Source organism: Gymnodraco acuticeps, unplaced genomic scaffold (assembly GCF_902827175.1).
Source record: "Gymnodraco acuticeps unplaced genomic scaffold, fGymAcu1.1, whole genome shotgun sequence".
Classification (NCBI taxonomy): Eukaryota; Metazoa; Chordata; class Actinopteri; order Perciformes; family Bathydraconidae; genus Gymnodraco; species Gymnodraco acuticeps.
This window is the reverse complement of record NW_022990015.1, coordinates 1,111,895-1,134,480: the sequence shown is the minus strand read 5'-3', so window position 1 is coordinate 1,134,480 and position 22,586 is coordinate 1,111,895. Positions and strand designations below refer to the sequence as shown.

Sequence of the window (22,586 nt, the reverse complement as noted above, 5' to 3'; positions counted from 1 at the left end):
TTTAAAAGGGCAATGACATTGGGTTAATATTTTATAAGGCCTGATTGGCAGAGACCTGGAGAGGCCTTTTGTTTACACAAGCCCCAGACGGAATGATTCACTCGCTTGTTTTGGCCGACTGGGCGGAAATGGAATAAATATCTTCATCCTTACCTTTTAGAAACGTCAAACAAAAGACCGAGATAAAAGGTTAATGGCTCAATCATAACCACCAGGAAGTAATATTATGCTCTTTCCCTGCAAACTGGAGTCACTATTGACATAATCAGGTTGAATTCCTAAAGATATACGAAGATGGGAGGAGCAGATGATATTTGTGTGTAACTAAATCCACTGAGAGAGTGCGCTCACTTGGGCTAAACATTACATTTGTGGTTTCAATTGATTTATAACCGATCATAATCACTGCATTAACGGCGTTCTGGGTAATAAGATCTCAGTCACTGCTTCCGCCGACAGAAAAGTGTCTGATAGTGAGATGTCAGAATTTTGCCTGGAGATCAAAAACCGTCCAGGTATCTCATTCAATATTATACCTCTTATTATACCTATCACCTCGTGTTGGCTTCCTGTAAACGGTGAGAACGTGAATTTAATTATTGGCCTTTTATTGCATTGTAGTGCTGAAATTGGACTCGTGTGGAGTGTATTGTTGGGCCCTGTGTAATCTGATTGCCTGCGCAGCGTAGTGTGTTGGATAGTATCAGGTTCCAGCCGACTCTGCTGGGTCAACACACGGCCGGGCCATTAAGGGAAGTCTGGTTCAGGGAAAGTTCACCACTATTTCCCTTTCACCATGGTAGCAAAACAAAAAAGAGAATAGATGTGTAACATATTTGTGGCCCGAGCCCGAAGCTGGTGGGGCCTATTTTGTTTCCTTAATTCAAGCCGGAGATATGAGGGCCCTGAATATCTTTTAGTATAAATATGAATAAAGCAGGGAATACAATTATGTTATGATTGACTTCCAATACAGAATTGTCCAAATAAGTCCATTTTAAAACCCGGAGGTTATGAAATATTTACAGTAGTGAAGGGAAAATGAAAAGAAGCAAGGAAGATTAGGAAAGACAACATCGAATAAGGCATGAGAAGAACCAGAAATTCCAATCATGAATCCAGTTGTGCTGTGTTTTTTTTGGTGCAATAATGGCCTAGTTTGGAGCAGTTTTTCTGTGCCAGGCTATTTAGGGAATCAGCATCTGCTGCTTGATAAATAGCCTGGCTCTTTTGTTTTAGGCCAGGTTGAGTTCCTCTCTGGACCCGGTGTATCAGCCTGTACCGCTCTGACCAGTGCAGAATCTGCAGTAATGTTAGCAGGAATGCCTCAGCTGTGGCGTTCAAAGGAACAATATGTCATACTGTTAAGGAGGATTACAGCAAACTACATAATACACAAAGCTGTGATTATATTAAGAAAAATACAACATAGTCACAGCACACCCTCTTATAAAGTGTAAGCCTTTTCTGTCACAAGGAAAAGAGGCGATAACTTTAATTTCTGAGGGATTTCCTATTACTTGAAAGTCCCTCAGTTCAAAGCCTTCCTTTTTTTAGTTGGAGTATTGCTTTCATGCAAGCCAGTGTTATTTGTGTGCAGAGAGCAGTTGAAATGCTATCCCTTTAAACACCCAGTCACATTCTCTTGCAGCCTATCTAAACATTACCTTTACTTAACCGGGTCTTTGTACCTGGGTTCACATTCTTTGACATGATCTAAGGTGGATGTGACGTTTTTTTGTCCATTTGAGGGCCTTTTTGCTTTTAGTATCGTTGGTAAAAAGCCTTTTACCCATCACATACCCTCTATTGAGGTCTTTCATAAATAATTCAGCCAGAGCACAAGTGAAAGTGATGACAGCAAAACTGTGTGCGATCTCTCCTTCTCATAAGATCAAAGAGGTGCTTCTATAGAAATAGGAATTACATTTCCAGATGTTCCTAGGTTGAACGGGCGCTCATTTCTCGTTCTCACTTTCTCCCTCTCACTTTCTGTCATTCCCTCTCGCCACTTCTTTCTATCCCTTTTGTGTTTTCCCTCCAAGGGGACACAGTTGTGTAAAGGGCTGCTTTTAGTACTAAAACCTCCAGAGCCGGTATATGAGAGAGTCAGCACATTCAGACAGATAGAGCGAGTGCACTCTATTAGCAGGACTGAGGTAAATAAACCTCACAAGACACGGCTGAATAAATTCAACTACTAAGGCTGTGTGGTATCTGAACTAAAACACTGCATCACTCTGCAGATACTGCCTTTGGGACCTGTAGTGAAATGTACTGTAACGCAAACAGCCACATTTTCTTTACTGGTTGATAAAGTCCACAATTAGACACCGTTGTTGAATAAATTAAAGAACAACTAATCAGTTGGTATCTTTAATTACATTTATCTGAATCTCAATTGCTATAAAACTCTATAAATCCGTAATAATCTTTAAATAATTTGACAAAGATTCTAAATATGACATGGTAAAACACTAGTTTACCAACAAACAATACATTAATAATGAAAGTAATTAAATGAAATGTTATGAGTGTAGTGAACAGCACTTTATCATACCACCAATAAAATACTACCTATTCAGATGTATTTTTGAAAATATATTCCAATTAAACTTTACGATAACACTTGACAGTTACATTACTGCGTTTGCATTTTAACACACCTTTTAAAGCTTATTTACTGAATAAATATGAACCTCCATTCAGTCTTCTTCCTATCCTTTTAATATAAAGTGATATTTATTTTGTACTTATTATTTATTCATCCTGTTTATCCATGTTGCCTCCTTAGTTACGCACGCTACAGCCGTGTTTTATGGATGGGCTGAACTCAGTTCGTAAGAGAGAACTTAGTATCCCGGTAAAGCTTGAAAATTGACTATTGTATGTGAAATAATGTATGAAGCCAATATGTCACCTGTGTCAAGACACCATAATTCATCTTGGGCTGAGACATCCAGCTCCTTGTTCATAAAGAATATACCTCTATAGGATCATGGCCCCCTCATTATGGGCTCATTGCATTTGTTTTCACCCTGTAGGCCTTTCTCTGTAACTATAAGCCAGCAAAGTAGGTATTGATTGCAACTCGAAGCTGTATTAATAAGTGTATGAGTAAGATGTGTGGAAAGTCAGGGGTGTATCTGCTCTGAAGGCTTTTCTCCTGCACTGTAAGGTGGCACAGTCATTTATCACGGCTGGATCTGTGCCCCTCGTTTGGTGTAATAAAACTCCCCCATCAGAACCGTCCAACAGGTCTGAATCACTCTGTCACACCACCTTCCAGCTAAGGCACGCATTAAATCAAGCAAGCAGAACATTTCCTAAGGCAGCCATTGCCTTTTAATTTCCTGAAGAACCTTAAAATATCATTCATTACCAGAACTACACATATTTGGTTTTTAAAAGTCTCATAAATCAATAGTGGCCTGACTGCAATAATTATAACAAGTTAACATGTAATTTCCAGGCCGAAGGCCGCGCTCTGGATTTTAGCATATGCAAACGAGGCAATTCAAATAGTGGAGGGATATTAATACGGAGGAACAGGTAACGAGGTACGGGTTATGAATTATGCATCAAAAAGTGGTTGATCTTCAATAAAGGAAATGAATTCACCGTGTAATCTAATTAGTTATGGAAGTCTATTATGTTGAGCTGCAGAAAGCAACTGTCCTTGAAAAGAAATGTATTTACAGTCCATGTTAGCTCTTTGGATTGGAATTGCATTCTGGGGCGCCCAAATGTTAACACCCCCCCCCCCCGCCATCACCACCCACACAACCCCTCCTCCCCCTGCCAGTTTCTTCCTGGTTTCTTACCCACAATCTCTTCCTTTTGGTGTTTCAGCTCCAGACCCGGACGGCCCCCGAAGAGGAGCCAGTGCTTGACATCATCGGAGAACCCCCACATCATGCCGCACTCGGTCCCTGGCCTCATGTCCCCTGGCATGATCCCACCCACAGGTATGGTTTGATCTTGGTCTACAGCGCTCTGTCATTGTTGCTAAGGCTCTAATTCGATCTGTCTGGGTGTCTTCTATCTCTCTCTTCCTTTCTGTCACACACACTCAAGCACACACACACACAGCCTCCCCACCAGTGGCCTCCCCGCAGCTTGTCCTCGAAATGGCAACCAGTCCAAAGTGACACATGCACCCAACCACCAGACACCAGCCGCTCACTCGTTTACCAAAAACAGATCTTCTGCTCAACCCCCGGAAACTAAAAGGGGGGGTGGGAGAGAATAAATTGGAGTGGAGATCTTTTCTCTCAGATTATTCCAGTAGATGTTGCATTTTGCCTTGAGTGCATTCTAATTAGTGCGATTAAATCCACTCCACTGGTATATGTACATAGGCAGTGATGATGCTAAAGCAAGCTTATCGCCACGAGAATCAACAACAACCGTTTGTGCCCTAACTTAGCCCTCGGGCCAAGTCTTATTGCAACCAATGCTTTTGTTCTATTTGTGGCTGGCTTCATTGTGACTGCTTTGATGTTGGTGGCGGTAACTGCTCTGATTTGCATATTTAGCTCTCCTTCCTTATATGTCTTTAATGATATTGTACTGTCGAACGGAGCTCTTTGAATGCTTACCCACTGTATTTAACCAGCTATTTATTATAGTACTTTAGTAAGAGATACAGCTGGTTTTCCTTCAGCGTATAACAGACTTTTAATTATCCTACAATTTTTTACATCCGTGTGAAATCAGTCAAAAAGTGTTTTTTCTTCTTCTTCTTCTTCTTTTTCTCCGAAAGGCAGCGTCTGTGAGGGGTTTGAAATTCAATAACACACATTGGGCCATCCTTGTGATTCAGTACAATGGGGGCTCACAGGCTACTGCTTTGAACTCTGGGAATAGAGTGAGGTCACTGGCTATCTGCGGCCCGGCATAGAAGGCGAACTTAAAGGCCGAAGTGAACACAGAGAAGGACAATGATGAGAAAGACCCATGTTATTTAGTGGAACATAAAGCAAGTGAAAAGCCTTTTGATATCATCCCCTTTAAGCCCGGAGGGACTCTATGATCTTGACATTTAGTCAGGGTATTCAGGGGGCACAGATAAAATAATTGAGGTTTTCGGTCTTCTCATAACTGCCTTAAGCTTCTCAACTGTGGCGAGACATAACTTTTCCATCAATTTCTGTGTTATAATTAATCCATTTATTGTTTTGATTATAGTATTAAGCATTAAATGTCAAAGAAGTTACACATTCTGACGGATTCCTAATGTAGTATAATTGACCACACATAAGTTAGCATCTAAGTAGGCGATTAATTGATCTCCCTGTCATGTCCAAATGTACTGATTGATGATTAGAAAACCGACATTAAAAAACTGTCTCATACAGTTACACTATCATGTCATGTCATATTAGTTCATTTTTCAGATGAGTTAGCGCCTGCACACAGACTGTGGGCCCACGGCTTTTCCCGAGACTTCACTCATTTCCCACGAAAAAGCCACTTCACAGTTTAATTTGGGCTGCAAAGATGGAGCGAAACATACAAAGATACATGTTAACAGTCGCTCTCTCTTGGTGTTACATTTGCAAATAATACATAATGCAGCTCCTTATCACCAAGGATTGATCTTTCAATTGTACAAAAGGTCTCACTCTTATTTTAGGTATACATCTTTCATATATTTTATCTTGTCGCTTCAAAAGGCGGCATGCCATGACAGAATCAATATTCTTAACTCAATTTACTCTGTTTTAGGCATTTTGTTTGATTTCTTCACACAAAATGTCATCAGCAAATGTTTTTTTTTACATATTAGACACAGACATTAGACATAGACACACATCATACTAGATTTAAATCATAACCATATTCAACACAGTGGAAAGATGTCGTCTTTGCACTCTAACAGGACCAGAAAGCCCTACGTGAAACACATTGTTAACATATGTATCTTCGCCCTTGACACCAGTTCCACTTAGAAGAGGACATCTTAATATGCTTAGGTTTTCCATTTAAGGAAAATACCCTCATATACAGTATGTGTGTGAAAGCACATGTGTACGTGCAAGTGTCTGAATGCCTGCTTGCTAGCGTTCTTCCCCCCGGGGGGTGTGGGGGGGGGGGGGGGGTTGAGCTGGAGCCTTTCCAGTTGCTGATGCATTACAGGCAGATTGGCCCCCAAATCGGATTATTTGCTGTGGACTGACACCACACTGAGATGACATCTCCTTTAAAGTGGAGAGGGCCTCCACTCACACTCACCCACTACTTAAGCAGCAGCTTCAATATAATTCATTTATGTCCTGGATATGGCTTCAACCTTTTGAATAAGGCAAGAGTACTGCATTTACCATTAGAGAAATGAATGTCACCTACATAAAAAACAATATTTCCTAATACTGTTTGCCTCAGCCTTACTGTGTGTGTGCACGTGGTTCCCTGTACCTCAGAGCTGGTTCTTCTTACAAGTACTGTAGGAGGAGACATATTGTAATATTTATGTTCGTTTGATGTACAATTAGCACGTCAGCTCCTAGAGTGGATCATCTAATCCGGTGCCACTTCAAGCTGTTTTAAAATAGATCCCGTATGCACCAGGTAATTTAGTGTCAGTTCTTTGTGTCTCTACCCCTCCTATTTCAGTCTGCTGCTTGTCATAAGGTTAGCGCGCTGCGTAATTGATACTAAATTTGTCATGATGTGGATAGCACGGTTCAAGTGGTGCAGTGTACCTAAGAGTCGCGTTGTTCCCAACCCCAGTTTGTCATTGCTGCGCTACCACCAGTCCATGCATAAAATTAGGCGGCCATGCTCATTGACATGGAGTGTCTCTCTCCTACTTATCCCGCTTGCCCGATAAATAAAGTGTGTTTTCATTGTTGCCCATGGTGCAGTCCCTAACAGAGACAGAACAGAAACACAACAGATAAGCCCCGCTTATTTTCCTGTTTTAATCACTGCGAGAGAAAGTCGTAAAAGTCAGTCTTTTGTGTACTGATGTGAAGTTAATCTGATTTTAATTTAATTATACGAGTTAGTTGCGGAGGGCACAGGCATTGGGGTGTTTGTTGTAAGAATGTTCTGACATTGGCGCAGGTATGGGGCAGCTAGCATGTTAATTAATGATGAAGATCCTGACAATATGCAGAGGCATGACAGCGTTAAGCCAGTCGGCTGCTGCTTCCTTTGCATATTAATAGATCCTTCATTATTATTTAATATGACAGCTGCTCCAAGGGCTACCATCAGACCTTGTCTCTGTTATTTGCTGTTTTGTGCTCCCCATGTGACACTGGCATGCTATTCTCTATTTGTTGAAATGTTCCTCTTTTCTCTTCTCTGACTGGTGTTGCTCTCTACATGCCTCCGTAAAGCGCTGTTTGTTTTGTGCTCAGGAGGATTCTATTCTGACCGTGTGCATATATGAGAAAAGTATCTGATTCTAAAGGTGACTTTGAAAGAATATATGAGGCAGGATTGTTTTGTTTGCATAGTAATGAATGCAGATTAGCGCTGAGTGGGATTGGTCTTGTTCACGTTTAGACTTCTAGTGGCTTAATAGACTTGTTGCTGGGCGCCAACATCTCCCTGGCTTCCTTATTACATCCACTGTATCGAGGTGTGTGTTATCTGGATATGACAATTGATCCGGTGAAATGAAACAATTATCAGAACAAAGATTTCAATTCATAGAGTATGTCACTTAGTCAAAGACCGGGTGGAGGTTTGGGTGGAATGATAAATGAAAAATGGAAACGTGATCATTTCATCTGTTTCACTATAGTAGAAATCAATTTCTGAGCATTTATTTACTCAATACACATTTGTTCAAAACCTGACACCCTATTCTTTATGGATTAATTTCCCTTTTCTTTTTTTTACAATATAGTCCACTTTACTTTAGAAAAAGATATGTTGAGGACAGACAGGCTGCAGTGCAATAAACCACAGAGAAAGTTAGAGAGCCTCAGAAAGCACCACTGCGGCACTCCTTTGAGCGGCACCTGATTTGTGGGGGGAATTTATCACACAAACAGCCCAGAGGTGATTTCAATATTTACTCGGCAGTCTGTTCTGCATACGTCTCATTTGGAAAACAGTTGACTCTTGCCCATTATACACAAATGAAGGCTGACCTTCAGACTGGGCAGAGGCCACATTCATTATGTGGAGAAGTATCACCTTCTTATGAGGCAATGGCTTTTTTTCCCCCTGATCTGCCCATGCATATTGAACAGCAGCCAGGGCCCACTGCAAACGAGAGGGCCCGGGCTGACATGATATATACTGTACGTCAATATGGTACTGATGTATTTTAAGATGCAAACAAGGCTTTAAATTATATGCACCTCCATGTCAGTGGCTCAGAGTGACTCTCGCCATCTGCCTATCAGCTGGGGATGAGAGGAGAGGGTGCCCAGACCAGTGTGTTCTTTGTGTCTGTGTGTGCGCATGCTCTCATGTATCTATTAGAGCCACATGTTCGATTTTTCTACCTCTCCTTGTACTCGTGTCTTCCCTCAGATGCATGGCTAATAGCTGCTCTTGAGTCCCATCACGGAGACGTGACAGCTTAGTGATGATAAACGCAGACGTTGCCTTGTTCTGCGTCAAACGCAAAGCAAACCTGGATATCCAGTATGAGCAGATCCTGTAAAAGGGCAGGTGATACACCGTATTGTGGATATGAGTGATTCCACTAATAGGTGCATATCTTTTTCTCGCCGTGCATCTTTGATTTTGTTGCTGGGGTTGGCAAGAAGAGTCGTGGGACTCTCCTGAGACACAGCAGGCCTGGAGGAGCTTTAGCACTATCTGTCCCTGCTGTTTGAGACCAGCCTCATGAATAAAGATTTCAGTCACGTTCAATACAGCAGAACCCTGGAAATACCACAATGACAAACCAATGCTTTATGATCTCTGCAGTGTGCTCAGCATATGTATGTCTATAATCGCAGACTTAGTACATCAATCATATCAAGTCCATTTTGATCGAGGTGGACAACCATTTCAAATATTGCTGTTCCAAAGTATATTTAGGGATGGCATTGGAAATGTGAATGATAATTAAAAATGTGATGTCGATAGTCATTTAGACTGCTTATGAAAAAATCTACTTCAGGCCTGAGCAGAAACCATGTGTATTCTTAAAGAAAGATGAAATCAGACATAGGCATACTTGCCAACCCTCCCGATTTTCGCGGAGTCCCGGTTTCCTCCCGGGGTCATATTTCTCCCGCATTTCTCCCGATTTCTGACTAAATCAGATTTACTCAGGACTGTTTCCACTCGGACTTTAATACAGCTACACCATTGTTTGGTTTCCATGGTAGCGTGTCTCTTTAGTAGCGTGCGCAACTGAAAGTCTGAGAGGGTGAGGCAGATAGTCACAGAAAACAGAACAAGAATCAACAACTCGACCCTCTGCTCACTCCTCTCCTGAAAAATACAGGTCCAGCCCATATGCTCCATCAAGGATGGTGCAGAAGGGTGCAAGGCAGTGCACTTACAACTACAATAAGCATGTGTAGATGTTAATCTAATACAACCACTAACACCCCCCCCCCCCCGCGGTGGTTTTGAAATGCTCCCGATTTCTGAGGTCTCAAGGTTGGCAAATATGGACATAGGTGATACGGAATCTAAAAACCATGTCATCATTGCTGGATAAAATTAAGCAACTTTAAAAATACAAGTCGGTGAATGCAGACACAAAGACTATCAAGTAGGAAAAATGGCGTTTACATTCTTTTTTTTTTCGTTCTGGAAATTAAAAACATATTTAAAGCCATTAATATAAAAGAAGTATTTTATTTCCTTAAAAAAACTATATTTTATCTCATCTATTTTAGTATTTACATTTGAGTTTTTCGTTGCACTTATGTGTCAATAGCGTCTTTGTATCTATTGCCTCATTCCTTTCCTGAGTATGTTGGGTTATGTTTTTGAAAATGTAATAGAGATTATTCAATTTTTACATTCTTTACTTTTTTGAAGGATCATAATCTTCAGTTAGTTTTTTCACACATGGCCCTCCAAGTACTGAATGCACTCAAAGGCATTTTCAAGTGTATGAATACATAAACTTCAATACCTGGCACATTGTTAATAGTTTTCCATTCTGCTTGATGACTGGCCTTGACTCTCAGAGAGCCGTATTATTATGAGACTCTAAAGTCTATAGCTGTAAAGAACCTGAAAACCAATGTTAAGCATTATTCAGGGCTATTGCATCCATTGAATACATTAGAAGGTATGATTAAAATACCCTCAATAAGGTTTTTGAGACACAGTTCTCTTTGTATTTGTTCACATATTGAACCCGTATAACTTTTTATCTCCACTCATGTCACATTGTATCACCTCTCTTTTATTATACACACACATACTTTGCGTGTTGCACATACAAAACGCATCTTGCAGTATTACCTTGACTGCATCTGTTCTCATCAAGGTACACACACGTCAATATAGTGGGGAGGAATACCGGAGTCCATGAAACATTTATAAAAATCATATGCTCACACACACACACACACACACACACACACGGATCCATCCCATCAGCATGATAACCTGCTGTGAAGATATCCCCTGTCAGAGGATGAAAAACCAAGCTGTGATCTCATAGGCGCTTATTCCCCCTAGTGTATACAATTATTCATTGTTTTATTATTTTGACTATAAAAGTCCTATTTGTTTGTTTTCTTTCTTCACCGGGGCAGGTTTCTGAAAGGTTTTGCAGGTGCAGTGGCTCAGCCTCAGCAGACATGTAGTGTTCTGTAAGCTCTGTCTCTTCTCCTCCTCTCTCCAGGTCTGACAGCGGCGGCGGCAGCTGCTGCCAACGCAGCCATCGCAGAGGCCATGAAGGTCAAGAAGATCAAGCTGGAGGCGATGAGCGGCTACCACGGCAACGCCATCCACCACGGGATGGACATAGAGAATGGAGACCTCGGCTCCAGCGTCGGTGAGGATGCCCTTCACACACATTGTCACAAACACTTTTACAATCATATTAAACGGAAGACAAACGTTTGTTGTAAAGACAGACACAAACACACACTTAAAAACCTGCTTTCTCATCTCCATTTTGACATACACCACAAAGCGCCAATATGGTATTTTAATAATAGAAAAACACTTGTAGACAATACAAATCTGCATCAAAATACATACATAGATTTAATGTATGCACGTTTTCTATTGGATACAAAATATGATCTATGAATTATGCCAATTGCAAGACATTGGCAACATAATACAAACAAATAAAAGATAATTTAATTTTTCAACTTGAAGGGGTGGGCAAACATATTCTAGGAGTAGGGGAAAAGCTGCTCTAACTTTAAAAGGGGACAATATGTAATATAATAATATTAATTGGAATATGGTCATGCTATATTTCTCCAAAGGCAACTAAAATCTTATCAGTTGTCTTGAATGTTCATATTCTGCTTAAATAACATCCAAATACAAAATAAGTTTATTAATTATAATGTATTTGTTATAGCACGTTTCACATAAATAGATTCCACAAAGTGCTTCACAAGTACAAATGTAGACCACACAGACACATGAATACAATAACCACATGAGGCAGAAATGTAAGGTCAACATAAAAACAAAACACAGACCAATTTCCAAACATTTCCAGCACCGGAAACAAACACCTCTCTGACAGAAGTAATCAATAATCCCATAAAACCAAATACTCACTGTCTCCACTATACTGCTGCTTTCTTAATCAAATGTTAAAGGCTTGTTTTGTTTAGTATGCACTGTGAATATCCACCATGAGGTAAGTCTGGTTTTCTCTTGAATCATGTTATACTTTGTGTGGAAAGATTTTATTTTTTTAAAAGCCTCGTTGCTGATAGCTAAGTGAAAGTGTGAACACAGTTTCACTTAGCTATCAGCTTTTAACAAGATCTAATTGAATTGCTGTGAAAGCATTGGTTTTTCACTATGTGCCATTTCAATTAATTATTAGAAAATGCAGAAGGATTTTCCTAATATCACACAGAACCACTTAGTGTATTATAGAGAAAGATAATGTATGTTAGTGCGGATTCATGAGCCCATTCCAAATTATAAACCAAATGTAATCCCTGTAGCTTTGGTTGCTAAATGGAGATTTTGATTCACTTACTGTAATAAATGGCTCGACTGCTGAATACATTTCATCAGTAATACTTGACACCATGGAGCTTATGGTGTGTGAGATGAAAACAGGATGTGTTTCTAAGCAGATTTAACAATGCAAAATGCATAAAGTGTGAGGTCATCACTCCAAGAGAATGGAGTATGTAAAAAAAGAATACGAGCGTACGAGGTCACGGAAATAAAGATAAATGTGAGTACCAACAGCAAGGCTATGGCAATGGAGCTAATAAGAAACTGTTTTATCTTTTTACAATTTAAATTGTAACCTTGAGCCCACAGCCAGCCACACAAGCTCCCGGTAGAATCATAATTCTGGCAAGGGGGAGCAGCGCTAGGTGTGGGTGCATGGGCCATAGCATTAGCTCTCTGAGTGAAATATATGGCAGTGACGCCTCTCGGCCCCATCCACAATCAATTGGATTCTTTTCCTTTAATATTTACTCGCAGCGATGAGATGCTCGTCTGCATGGTGATGAACAGTCTGCCACTGGCGTTTGAAGGTGACCTGTCAGTGAGTATGGACAAATCTCTCGCTCGCAGAAATGTAGAAAATAAATCATTAGGGGCAGGCAGTCAGACAGGGGCTTCTCTCTCTCCCTCACTCTCCTCGGATTTAAATCAGCTCAGATTTATGATTTGAATTAATGCTTCGTTTGGTCAAAGGAATGGTCGCTGAGACAAATGATGTTTGGTACTGAAACCATCCTAATATTGATTACTGGGTGTCGCAGCAATCTCTTGTTTATATCAAGCACTCTCCTGTGACAGGGTGGCCAGCAGGAGTCATCCTGATAATACGCCGGAGAAATATGGCCTGCTCGGCAACACAGGGCCAGCATGCTGTCTTCTTCATCTCGCCCCAGGCAGCCACTCACATGTTTATTTTCCATCAAAAGCATTTTGTAATTTAACAAGTAATAACCGACTTACATGATTTGAGAATTGGTGTCGACTCGAGGCTTCTTTCAAAAACTATTTTGGAGCGTGAATGCCTAATATGTCCATCTCTCAAGCCCATTATCACATAGCAATCCAAACATATAAATCACTTGACTGATATAGCATGGGGCAGAAAGGGAACTGTATTTGGCTGAAGCTATGTTGGTCTGTTTTCTTTACAGTTCTGGGTAGGGCATGACTTCATACTGTTCTCTCTCAGACCATAGCCGCTCTGAGGAAATGGACTGCAGTGTTATAATCAACAAGCTTAAACTAAGACTCACACAAACGGATGTGTTTACCTAAACAAATGATATGACCAACCATGATAGGAATTGATATGATAATGAGCATGCTTTTGATAATACCACTAAGGACATAGATCCATTTAATCAGTAAGAGCTTCTACATAAACCCATTGGAAAATAAAACTCTCCTCAGGCTAAAATACAGGTGCCTCATCTCAGTGTTTCTCTGAAGCAGATCTTTGTGAAGAGCTTAAAGCAAAGCACAACAAAGCCAGCCAGTGAAGGACACTCTGTTCTGCGTGTAGAGTTGGATTGCCCGTCGCTGTCTTTGTGTTGATGTAAATTGAACAGGCTAATGTTTCTCCATCGCATTAAATATTCATTACAATTAGACCTTCCTGTTTGCATCAATGTTATTAATTATAAGGAAAAAACAGCCAGTTCGACTCAAAATAGCCAAACATCCGGAGTGAGAAGGGAAGAAAGGAATAGATATCTGTAATTGAGGGAGAGAAAGATGTAAATATATTAAGATAGAGATATTGTGATGGAGCAAAATACAAATGTTTAAAAAGAGAAAAAGGTGTCTTGGTTTGATTTTCCCTCTCGGCCTTTAGTCGGGCAGAGGGAACCCTCTCAAAGCACAATGTGGATTGTTCCTGCGCCTCTCAGGAAATGCCACAATTACAGATCACAGACCAAGCAAAACATGTGTGGCGCTGGGCCTTTAGGGGGATAAACAGCCCGCCATTCCCCCCCAGTGCATTGACCCCAGCCACAACCTTCATTACTGGGAGAGAAAATATTGTCAGCTGCCCACTAACAAACACCTGCCAATTTCAAGAGAAGGAATTGCTTTTTTTTCAGCCGCCAAAGGAAAATAAAGTGTTTCTTAGACAAGCAGTGTAAAGAAAAGATAAGGCTGTGTTCATCCCAGTCCTCTTCTTTTTTTTTTACTCTGTCTCAACTATTTATCCGTCTTTCGCCCTCTGTCTTTCTTTGGCCACTGGGTGCTGCCCTGCCACTCATCTGACTCCTCACCACACAACTCTAATGGAGCTGAAATCCTGCCTGTAATTAGATATGGGAATTCTACTGTCATCAGCCAGATGATGCCACGACATGCAGACCACAGTAACAGCCCGAGTAAAAAGAAAAGACACAACAGCCCCTGCTATAGGGCTGGGCACTATGGACAACATATATGCAATACCATTTTGTTTAAATAAAACTTGAAAACCAGTATTGTAGGTTTGCAGCATTTACAACATATTTTCACAATGAAAATGTAAATTAGTTCCTATGTATATTAACCTGTAAAGAAAGGAAACATAAATAAAAATGTGAATGAATAATCATCAGTAATGTGGATTTATTGACTAAGTGGGAAAGGTAGTTAGAACAGTTTGGTAATTAAAAAAAATGAAATAATTCACTTTAATGCAGCCTTTAAAACCAGGACACTTATGATGACTTTCAATTTCCAAAATCTATGTATCTCATTTCAGGACATATATATTATACCATTGTATGGCCCAGCCTTGTTTGTTGATGTACATTTTTAATTCATCCTCAACCCATAATACCACAGGCAGTTACATTCTGCAGCACTTTTTCAGCCCTAAAAGCCCTTTTGTCTCACATCTGTGGCTCCGGTCCAGGCTGTGGCCCACATGCTCGGCTGGAGCTGGACGGCTGGTGACAGGTACCTGGAGTGCTGCCTGACGGAGAGTTGAGAGAAGAGGTTCTGGGTGAGATGATGAGGAAACATCATTCTGTCTTCCCAGGGTCATCAGGCTAATTTCTGCAAGCCCCGCCCTCATGCTTGTATGTTTGCGAGTGTGCATATGCATGTTTGTATGTGTGTGTGTGTTAATGCGCGTGTGTGTGTGTATGCACGCATGCTTGCGTGATAGAGAAAGAGGGGGCCTTGGCCCCTGAGAGCATTCTGTGAGGAGACCACAGCTGTACACTCCCAGCAGCTAATTGGTCCTTATCTAGCTGTCCCATTCATCTTCATTTTTTACCAATTACTGAGCATTATCTGTGTTCTCAGTTGGGTATGGGACTTAATCCTTTTTGGTTAAGCTGGTGCTACAGCTTGCAAATTTAAAATGGAGAAGGGGGGTTATGGGGGAGAAAGGAGGGAAAGGTGGTGGGGAAGGAAAAGGGGGGGGGCAAAAGTCAGAGCAAAAATAAACTCTGAAACTTCCCATCATCCTTCGCTGGCAGGAAGCAATCAATAAACAATGACATCACACGAAGGAGGGAGGGAAAAAATGGAAGAGATCAATTATTGGCGTTATAATTCAAGTCCTTGTTTGCAAACGTTGCAGCCTCATTGATTAGGCTGTTCTTGTTGCACTCACCATTATTGACTTGTTAAAACCATATTTTCTCATCATCAGTGGTTTTACGTTTGCGGTCACACGGATAACAACGCTTTAAGGGGCCTTCATTAATTATTCAAGATGTATTCATTTTAAAGCACAGCCAGTCCAAATCATCCTGTTTACTCTACAAACAATACGGGTATAGTACATTTCTCATCCAGAAGGTACATCAAGACGCTGCAATCTGGGGCAGTTAGCCTTAATTTTCGAAGATCAATGCATAACTAGGCTCCTCTCTATATGGGGTCCGTGCTTGGCCATGCTGCAGAGCTGAGTGGAGTCAGCCTGGAGACCAGGCACTAATTACTGGAGTGTTTATTGCTCGGCTGGATAGCATTTGTACCATTTTGGATCGTATCAGTGAGTCAATGTGCTCTGCAATAGACAGATAATAATAATACATTAAGATGACATTAAGTGTGTATAAATGAAAATCACAGTGGGAAAAAATAATAGTCATCAATTATAAAATAAACACAAGTGTAAAATGGGTTTAAATAGGCAGCCACACACATATGTATACTTTCAGAACATACTGACGTGCGTGTCAGCAGTCCGCATATAGAGACACTGCTCCTGCACTTTGATAGGATCTGTTTGGTCACACTCTCTGCGCCAGCTGTCAGCCCAGCTCCACTGCTGCGATTTAATTAGTCTGTTTATGTCCTTTCTAATAATAAAGCTCTCTGGGTGGAAGGACACGTCCAACTAGCTAGCTCCACGCTCCACGCTCCAACCTGCTAGCTGCACTAGTGCTGGTGGCCCGGCGCGCTAAATGTGGGCCATGATGGAGGATGGTGGCTACTTCCTGCTCCTCTAGACAGTATATTGGCCCTCGGGCTCAGATCTACTATAACCCCCTACTCAATCCTAACCTTAACCATTAGGGGATAAAGCACATACTGACCTGATATGAGTATCTAGGGGCAACTTCATCCATCTTCCTTTCTAGCTCTCTTGTGGGAGCCTTTGTCAGCCGAAGCTCTTGAGAGAGACTAGATTGTAGCCATAGGCTGAATATAATTCATTTCAAGAACATATCATAACACCTCCTGTACTGCGACATATTATTGTTGTGTCAGATGTATGCAATTACAATGTGGTTTGTTTTTATTTTCTATATACTGATAACAAGGCTGGACAAAATAGGGTCCGTAACCATTTAAGCTGCAGGTGTTTGGGAAAAGGGGGAAGTGGTATTAACTGAATGAGACTGAGCGAGACAGAGAGTGGCAGAGCAGACAGACAGCCTTCCAGCCTGAGTAAAGAGCTTGATGGGTCTCTGTCTCTCTCTTGGGCTTTGGCCCTCACCATCTCTCTATTAGTCTGCCAGGCTCATGGGAGCCAGGTGACAGATAAGTGAAGAACGACACACACATTTTAATAGACATTTCAAAAGATAAACCTGATAATCATTTCTCTTTTTAATGAAGTCTAATGTCCTCGTTCTAATTCCAGTTGCGTCGCCTGTTAAGCATCAGCGTAATACTTGAATATGCATGATTGGGAAATTGTGAGGCACACTGGTGTTGCTACAAAATACACAAACGCAGACAACTGCAGAAATAGATTACAATAACAGGGGGGATTGATTAAACATTATTTCCGTAATGATCCATATCAAGTTCTATCATTTTTGAGTGGCAGCAGAGTTGCAGCTTTTTATAGAGAAACAGACACAAGGAGACAAGATGCTAGACAAATCTCGCGCCTCAGAAATATTCTTTGATTGTCTCTTGTGGTTAGTTCACAATCCGCAGGAGCAGAGCTATAAAAACAACTGACCAGTCGCGTTGTCATCCCTCATCAACATTACGCCTCATTCTTCATTAATTGGATAGATTAATTTGGAGCACTTTGATGTGGGGGTGATGCATGCGTTCCGCTGTCCCCTCCTCACTATTCTCTGTCAGGTTGAATTTAGCCAGGGAAGGGGCTGACCTTTGAAAGTGAAGAGATCAACAAAATTTGAAAAGACAATGTCACTTGGTGTAAATGTGATATGTGTAATAAATGACATTCAACCTTTCAGTGATGATGAGCTTTCACAGGTTGGGATAATGTGAAATATGCACGTTGTGTAATTGCATGGATTTTTGAACAGTTTTCGCACACACAGCTAAGATGGTGCATTGCAGCCTAGGTATCTAATGCTATTAGCATAGACTAGAGTAATAACATTACAGTGTAAACAATACCAGTAATGATAGAATACAAGGGTTAGAACAACAAAATGACTCTTTCACTGTGATCACCCTGTGAAAATGTAACATCGCCGGACTGGGCTGTAATCAGGGCGAGAATCAAAGAGCATTTGTGTGATAGAAATAGTTGGTTCTGTTCCACCAAAGCACTCTGTCGGTTGCCTGAACCCAAAGGTGTTTTTTCTCAATTATGATATGGGAACCCTCATCCAAATGGAGCTATCAACCATACTGAGGCCAGACATCTTCAGCATCACACAGCTCCTCCTCTGGGACCAAGATAAAGAGGGAGAGAGTAGAGCAAGTTCAAACAATGTTAAGGAATTTCACAATCTCAGCATGTCCTTCACAGTGTGAACAAACAGAGGAAGGTATGTCTTGATAAATGGTGTTTAGAATCCCAAACAAAATAGTCATTCCAACGAAATAATTGAAACAACAACATTATTTGTTTTCATTTCTGTACTGGAATGTCATTTCTGTACTTCAATTGAATCCAAACATTGTTGATAATAACTAATACAACATTTACATTTCTGTACTTTCACCTTGAACTCATTAGCACTGCTGTACACTATACACCGCATTGCTGATTGTCTCTCAGGAGGTGATTGTAATGGAGGAAGTGAGAAGACAGGAGGTAGTGATGCTAATTTTGTAATTAAAACAGATGATCTGATGACCACATGCAAACTGATCCCCCCCCCCCCCCCCACACTCCCTCTTTTCCCACCAAAGTGATATGACGGCAGAGTGGGCCGTGATTGATAACGCTCGTCAATATATTTCATTTCAGGTGCCTTAGTCAAATGACAACTGGTTGTCATTGACTGAAAGCAATCTTTTTAAAAGGGGAGCCTTTGCTAAGTATCAGATGAAAATGATTCCTCTGTCTGCTTGGGTGTCACTGTCTGTAGGAGCTTTATTGATTGGGCTTGAATATATTGCACCCGCAGTAGTAACAGCTGCTAGTAATATCTCTCCTCTCCTTCTGCTCACAGCACTATCTGTGCCACGGCTTATCGTGATCAGATGTCGGTGCTCTTGTGCCGATGTTGTGCATTTATCAAGAGTGATGTGTGACAAATGTAAAGTGAGCTTGGTTCCGACCCAAATTAGAGAAGCGAACTGCGTTTGCTAATGTGTCCTGAAGGCCTGGCTGTCCTGGCCACCCCCAGCCATGTTCATGAATGCGTTAACTAAAGCCACCATTGTCTCCCCCACTCTGTACGCTCTGTGTTATGAAGCACAAGGATGTTGGCATGGGTTGGTAAAGGTCATTTACTGTAATGAGATTTGCCACATGCAAGCATATGGCTTGATTATTGCCCTGTTCGTTAACATTTTCAGCAAAGAGACAAATAGACAGCTAAAACGGGCGAGAGCGGGTGGGGGCGATGGCGAGACGTGTTTAGCATTTTCTCTTCAAAGATGGGAAGAACTTTTTTCACAACAGATCTGTCAGGAAGATGATTGATCTTTCAATTTTCGTAAGGAATGCATGCCATTAGAGCCGAGGATTGGAATTATCCTATAAAAGTTGCCTGCTTTAGATTTTATACACTTAAAGGACAAACACCTCTGTCTGTCTCCTTGATCATTTCTACCACATGTTACACTCCAGCGGTTTGAGTAGGAAAGCAATTATGTTACCTCATCAAACCAGAAATGTTTTCTTATCATGGCTTCTCTTACATTACATTACATTACATTACATTAGCCATCTTGGCAGGAAATCTTCCCGTACCTGAATCATTGGAAAGTGTTTCTCTTTATCCTGGCATGCAAAACACATTTTGTTCGTTGATGTGAATTAGCTTGAAATGTGTCCAATCATCATGGCTCTTTGAATGTAAAGGATTTTGTTTGCATGTGATTTTATTTTTGTCTGGTTCCATTTGTGTATGTACCTACACACAGTTATCTATATTGTCCGAGCGTGTACCCGTGTGTGTTTTCATGTTTACCTGTCCTTGTTAACGCAAGATGTATTCTTTTGATGTGTCCGTTTGCGTGTTTGCTTGTGTGTGTGTGTGTGTGTGTGCATAAGTACGTGTAAAGCAGGTATTTAACAAAGGCAAGATGTTTGCTTTATTATCAACATTAACTGCGTAAACACAAAAGGCTTCAAAGTTTCATTCAATGACACTGAGAAGCTGTGGGTGGCTACATCAAAGCTCAATACCTTCCTCTCTCCCCCCATTTTAATGAGAAACAGGACTCACCAGCCTTGACTGAACCTGCCATCTGTGTGTGTCTGTTTTTTTTTCTTCTTGTTTGCGTGTATGTGTGTGTGAAATGTGGAAGCAGTTGCATATGTAACCATGCGCTTGTTTTGTGTAAAGTGGCACCACAATGCCAGACAACGTATTTATAGAGGCTGTGTCTTATGTTTGATCTAACGGCTATATGGCTCCCTCCATCTCACGTGGCCGTGCTTCTGATTTTGGAGGAGATTAATAGTTATAGTAAGATGAATAGCTGATTAGTGCTATGGAAAGACCTCTAAATGTCTTGCGGCATGACAGACACTTTTTCATGAGCCATTCATTTCCTTTTGGGACTGGTGTGCAAATCCATGATACGACCACAACAAAGACTCTCCATGTGTGTGCACCGCCGCCTCACCTTTGTTGGAGAAATACGTACACGACATGGGGGCATTTTACTAGTGCAATTAGGAGGAAAACCAAGATTGTTTTTCTGTGGCAGACTGCATATGCATTGTGCACTTAGTCAGTTCATTTAACTGCTTGACTGGAATGGTCCTGTTCAGTTTGACGGATCAGAAGAGGAAAAAAAATATCTCAACACCATGAAAACCAAAGGCTTAGCGCTAAGCAAATCATCCCTTTGTCTTGTTCAATTCAAATCAAAGGATAACCAGGAATGTTTGTTTGACAACAGCATTTACAATGCATTGTTCTGAAGCCCAGAGCCTCCCAAACAAAGACAGATAGGCTTTAAACAAGTCATTTAATTAGCACCGGATCCCCAGCTTTGGCTGCGCCAACCAATTATACATTCCTGAGGCATGTGCAGGTCCTATTTCACAGGAGCGGGAGGCAGATCCTCTCCAGCCCTGTCTCTTACAGTACATCTCTCCCCTTCCATTTAAGAGAAGGTAAATAGCCAAGACAGACAGCTTCATTAGCCAGCGTCTGAAGAGCGCAGGGCCGATTGTCGCTTAAATAGTGCGCTTTTACTGCAGGCCCAGCCGGCGACCTCCGATCAATTACAGCTGACATTATTGTTTGTCTGGAGCTTTTTTCCTGGACAGAGGGAGTAAAAAACGAGATCAAGCCTGAGCTTTGGCTGGAAATGTAATCTTCCCCCTCTCTTTGGTTCTTTCGCTCCACAAACAATAAATCATTCAGTTGAAGAGATAATAAAGTGCCAAGTAGGAGCTAGTTTAATTTTTGTCAGGGGAAATCTGTCCACAACAGAGTTAAGGGTAAGGGGCTGGCTGCTACCTCCGTACCATTTTCAATGACAATGGCTTAGTTCCTTTTTTCTTATTTTCCTCCGCAGGGTTACACGTCCAGGAAGCCCTGTTTAGATGAAGATTAACTGCTGCACAAATCACTGCAGGTTATCATTTCTGTCATCAAAATAAATTACTGCTCTCTTTTTAATCATTTTAAAGCATTCAACATTCAATCTTTTTTCGGTGTGATGCTTTTAAGTGTCGGACCTACCGTCAGCCGTGTGGTTTGGTTCTGATGTAACAGCTTTTTAATCACGCTGTTACCAAGGGCTGTTTTAATTCATTCCATTCATCCTCCGTGATTCAGATCTTTGCTTATCCATGCGTGAACTCCCGAGCACTGCACGACATAATAGCTGAGCTGTTTATATTGGTATTAAGTGATTTGTAGTTTTAATGATGGTAAATAGGAGTTCACCTTTACAGGTCCCTCAGGCTTACTTCAGGTAAATTACTGCAAATGCATTGTTTATGCCCTTCAGCAGAGAGGGGGGCTTGTGGGAATTCACCTCTCATCAGCTCTGAACTTCTCTATCAGAGATAAACACAAACTGACAAATATGTTTCTAACGGTTTGCCCAATGGAGTATCTACACAATATCTAGGTGATTAATGAGTCTGACTAATGTGTGTTGATTCTGTTTTTCGAAAATAAATCCCTGCTTAGTGTTCCAAAGTTCTGCAGTTGCTTTATTTAGCAAGAACAAAACCAAGCAATTTCAAAGGAAGTGCATGGGAACTAAATCAAAAACACTTGTGCAGAAAAGGCAGATTTTGTGAATAAACCAATATCCTCCTCACCTGGCTCTTTTCAGCCACAAATAAAAGGATTTGGTGCACCCTCTTGGTTTGTGGCACATTCCCCTACAGTAGCCTGAATGGGCCTTTCTGGGAGAAACAGCGCTTTAGGATGGGGCGACATGAAAGGGGCTGGACAGGCACTGAAAGCGAGACTAATACCACTTAGAGGGAACAGAGGTCCAGTGTTTCCCCCCAGGGCTCTGTCAGGTGGAGACACATCACAGCAATTCATAATGCCATCAAGTACAAGATGTAACAAAACGCAAAGAAGATTGTGAGTAACAGTAGCCTTGTATTATTTTAGAGGATTTGCCACTTTGTTTTTTTATGTATTTAAATCTGTCCATGTGCATGTATACGTGTAGCTGTGTTTGAT

General features: G+C 41.2%; 1 protein-coding gene across 12 annotated transcripts in view; it reads left to right on the top strand.

Annotated features, from left to right (window-relative positions):
• Positions 1–22,586, top strand: part of dachd (dachshund d) — a 116,898-nt gene that overhangs the window by 67,746 nt on the left and 26,566 nt on the right. For all 12 annotated transcript variants that reach the window (XR_004568701.1, XR_004568700.1, XM_034213592.1 and 9 more), the window contains 2 exons: positions 3,853–3,968; positions 10,790–10,942. Coding sequence is in view for 10 of the 12 variants with exons in the window: in XM_034213592.1 (XP_034069483.1) it covers positions 3,853–3,968; positions 10,790–10,942 (269 nt within the window). In the remaining 2 variants the exon portion in view is untranslated. The remainder of the gene's footprint in view (positions 1–3,852; positions 3,969–10,789; positions 10,943–22,586) is intronic.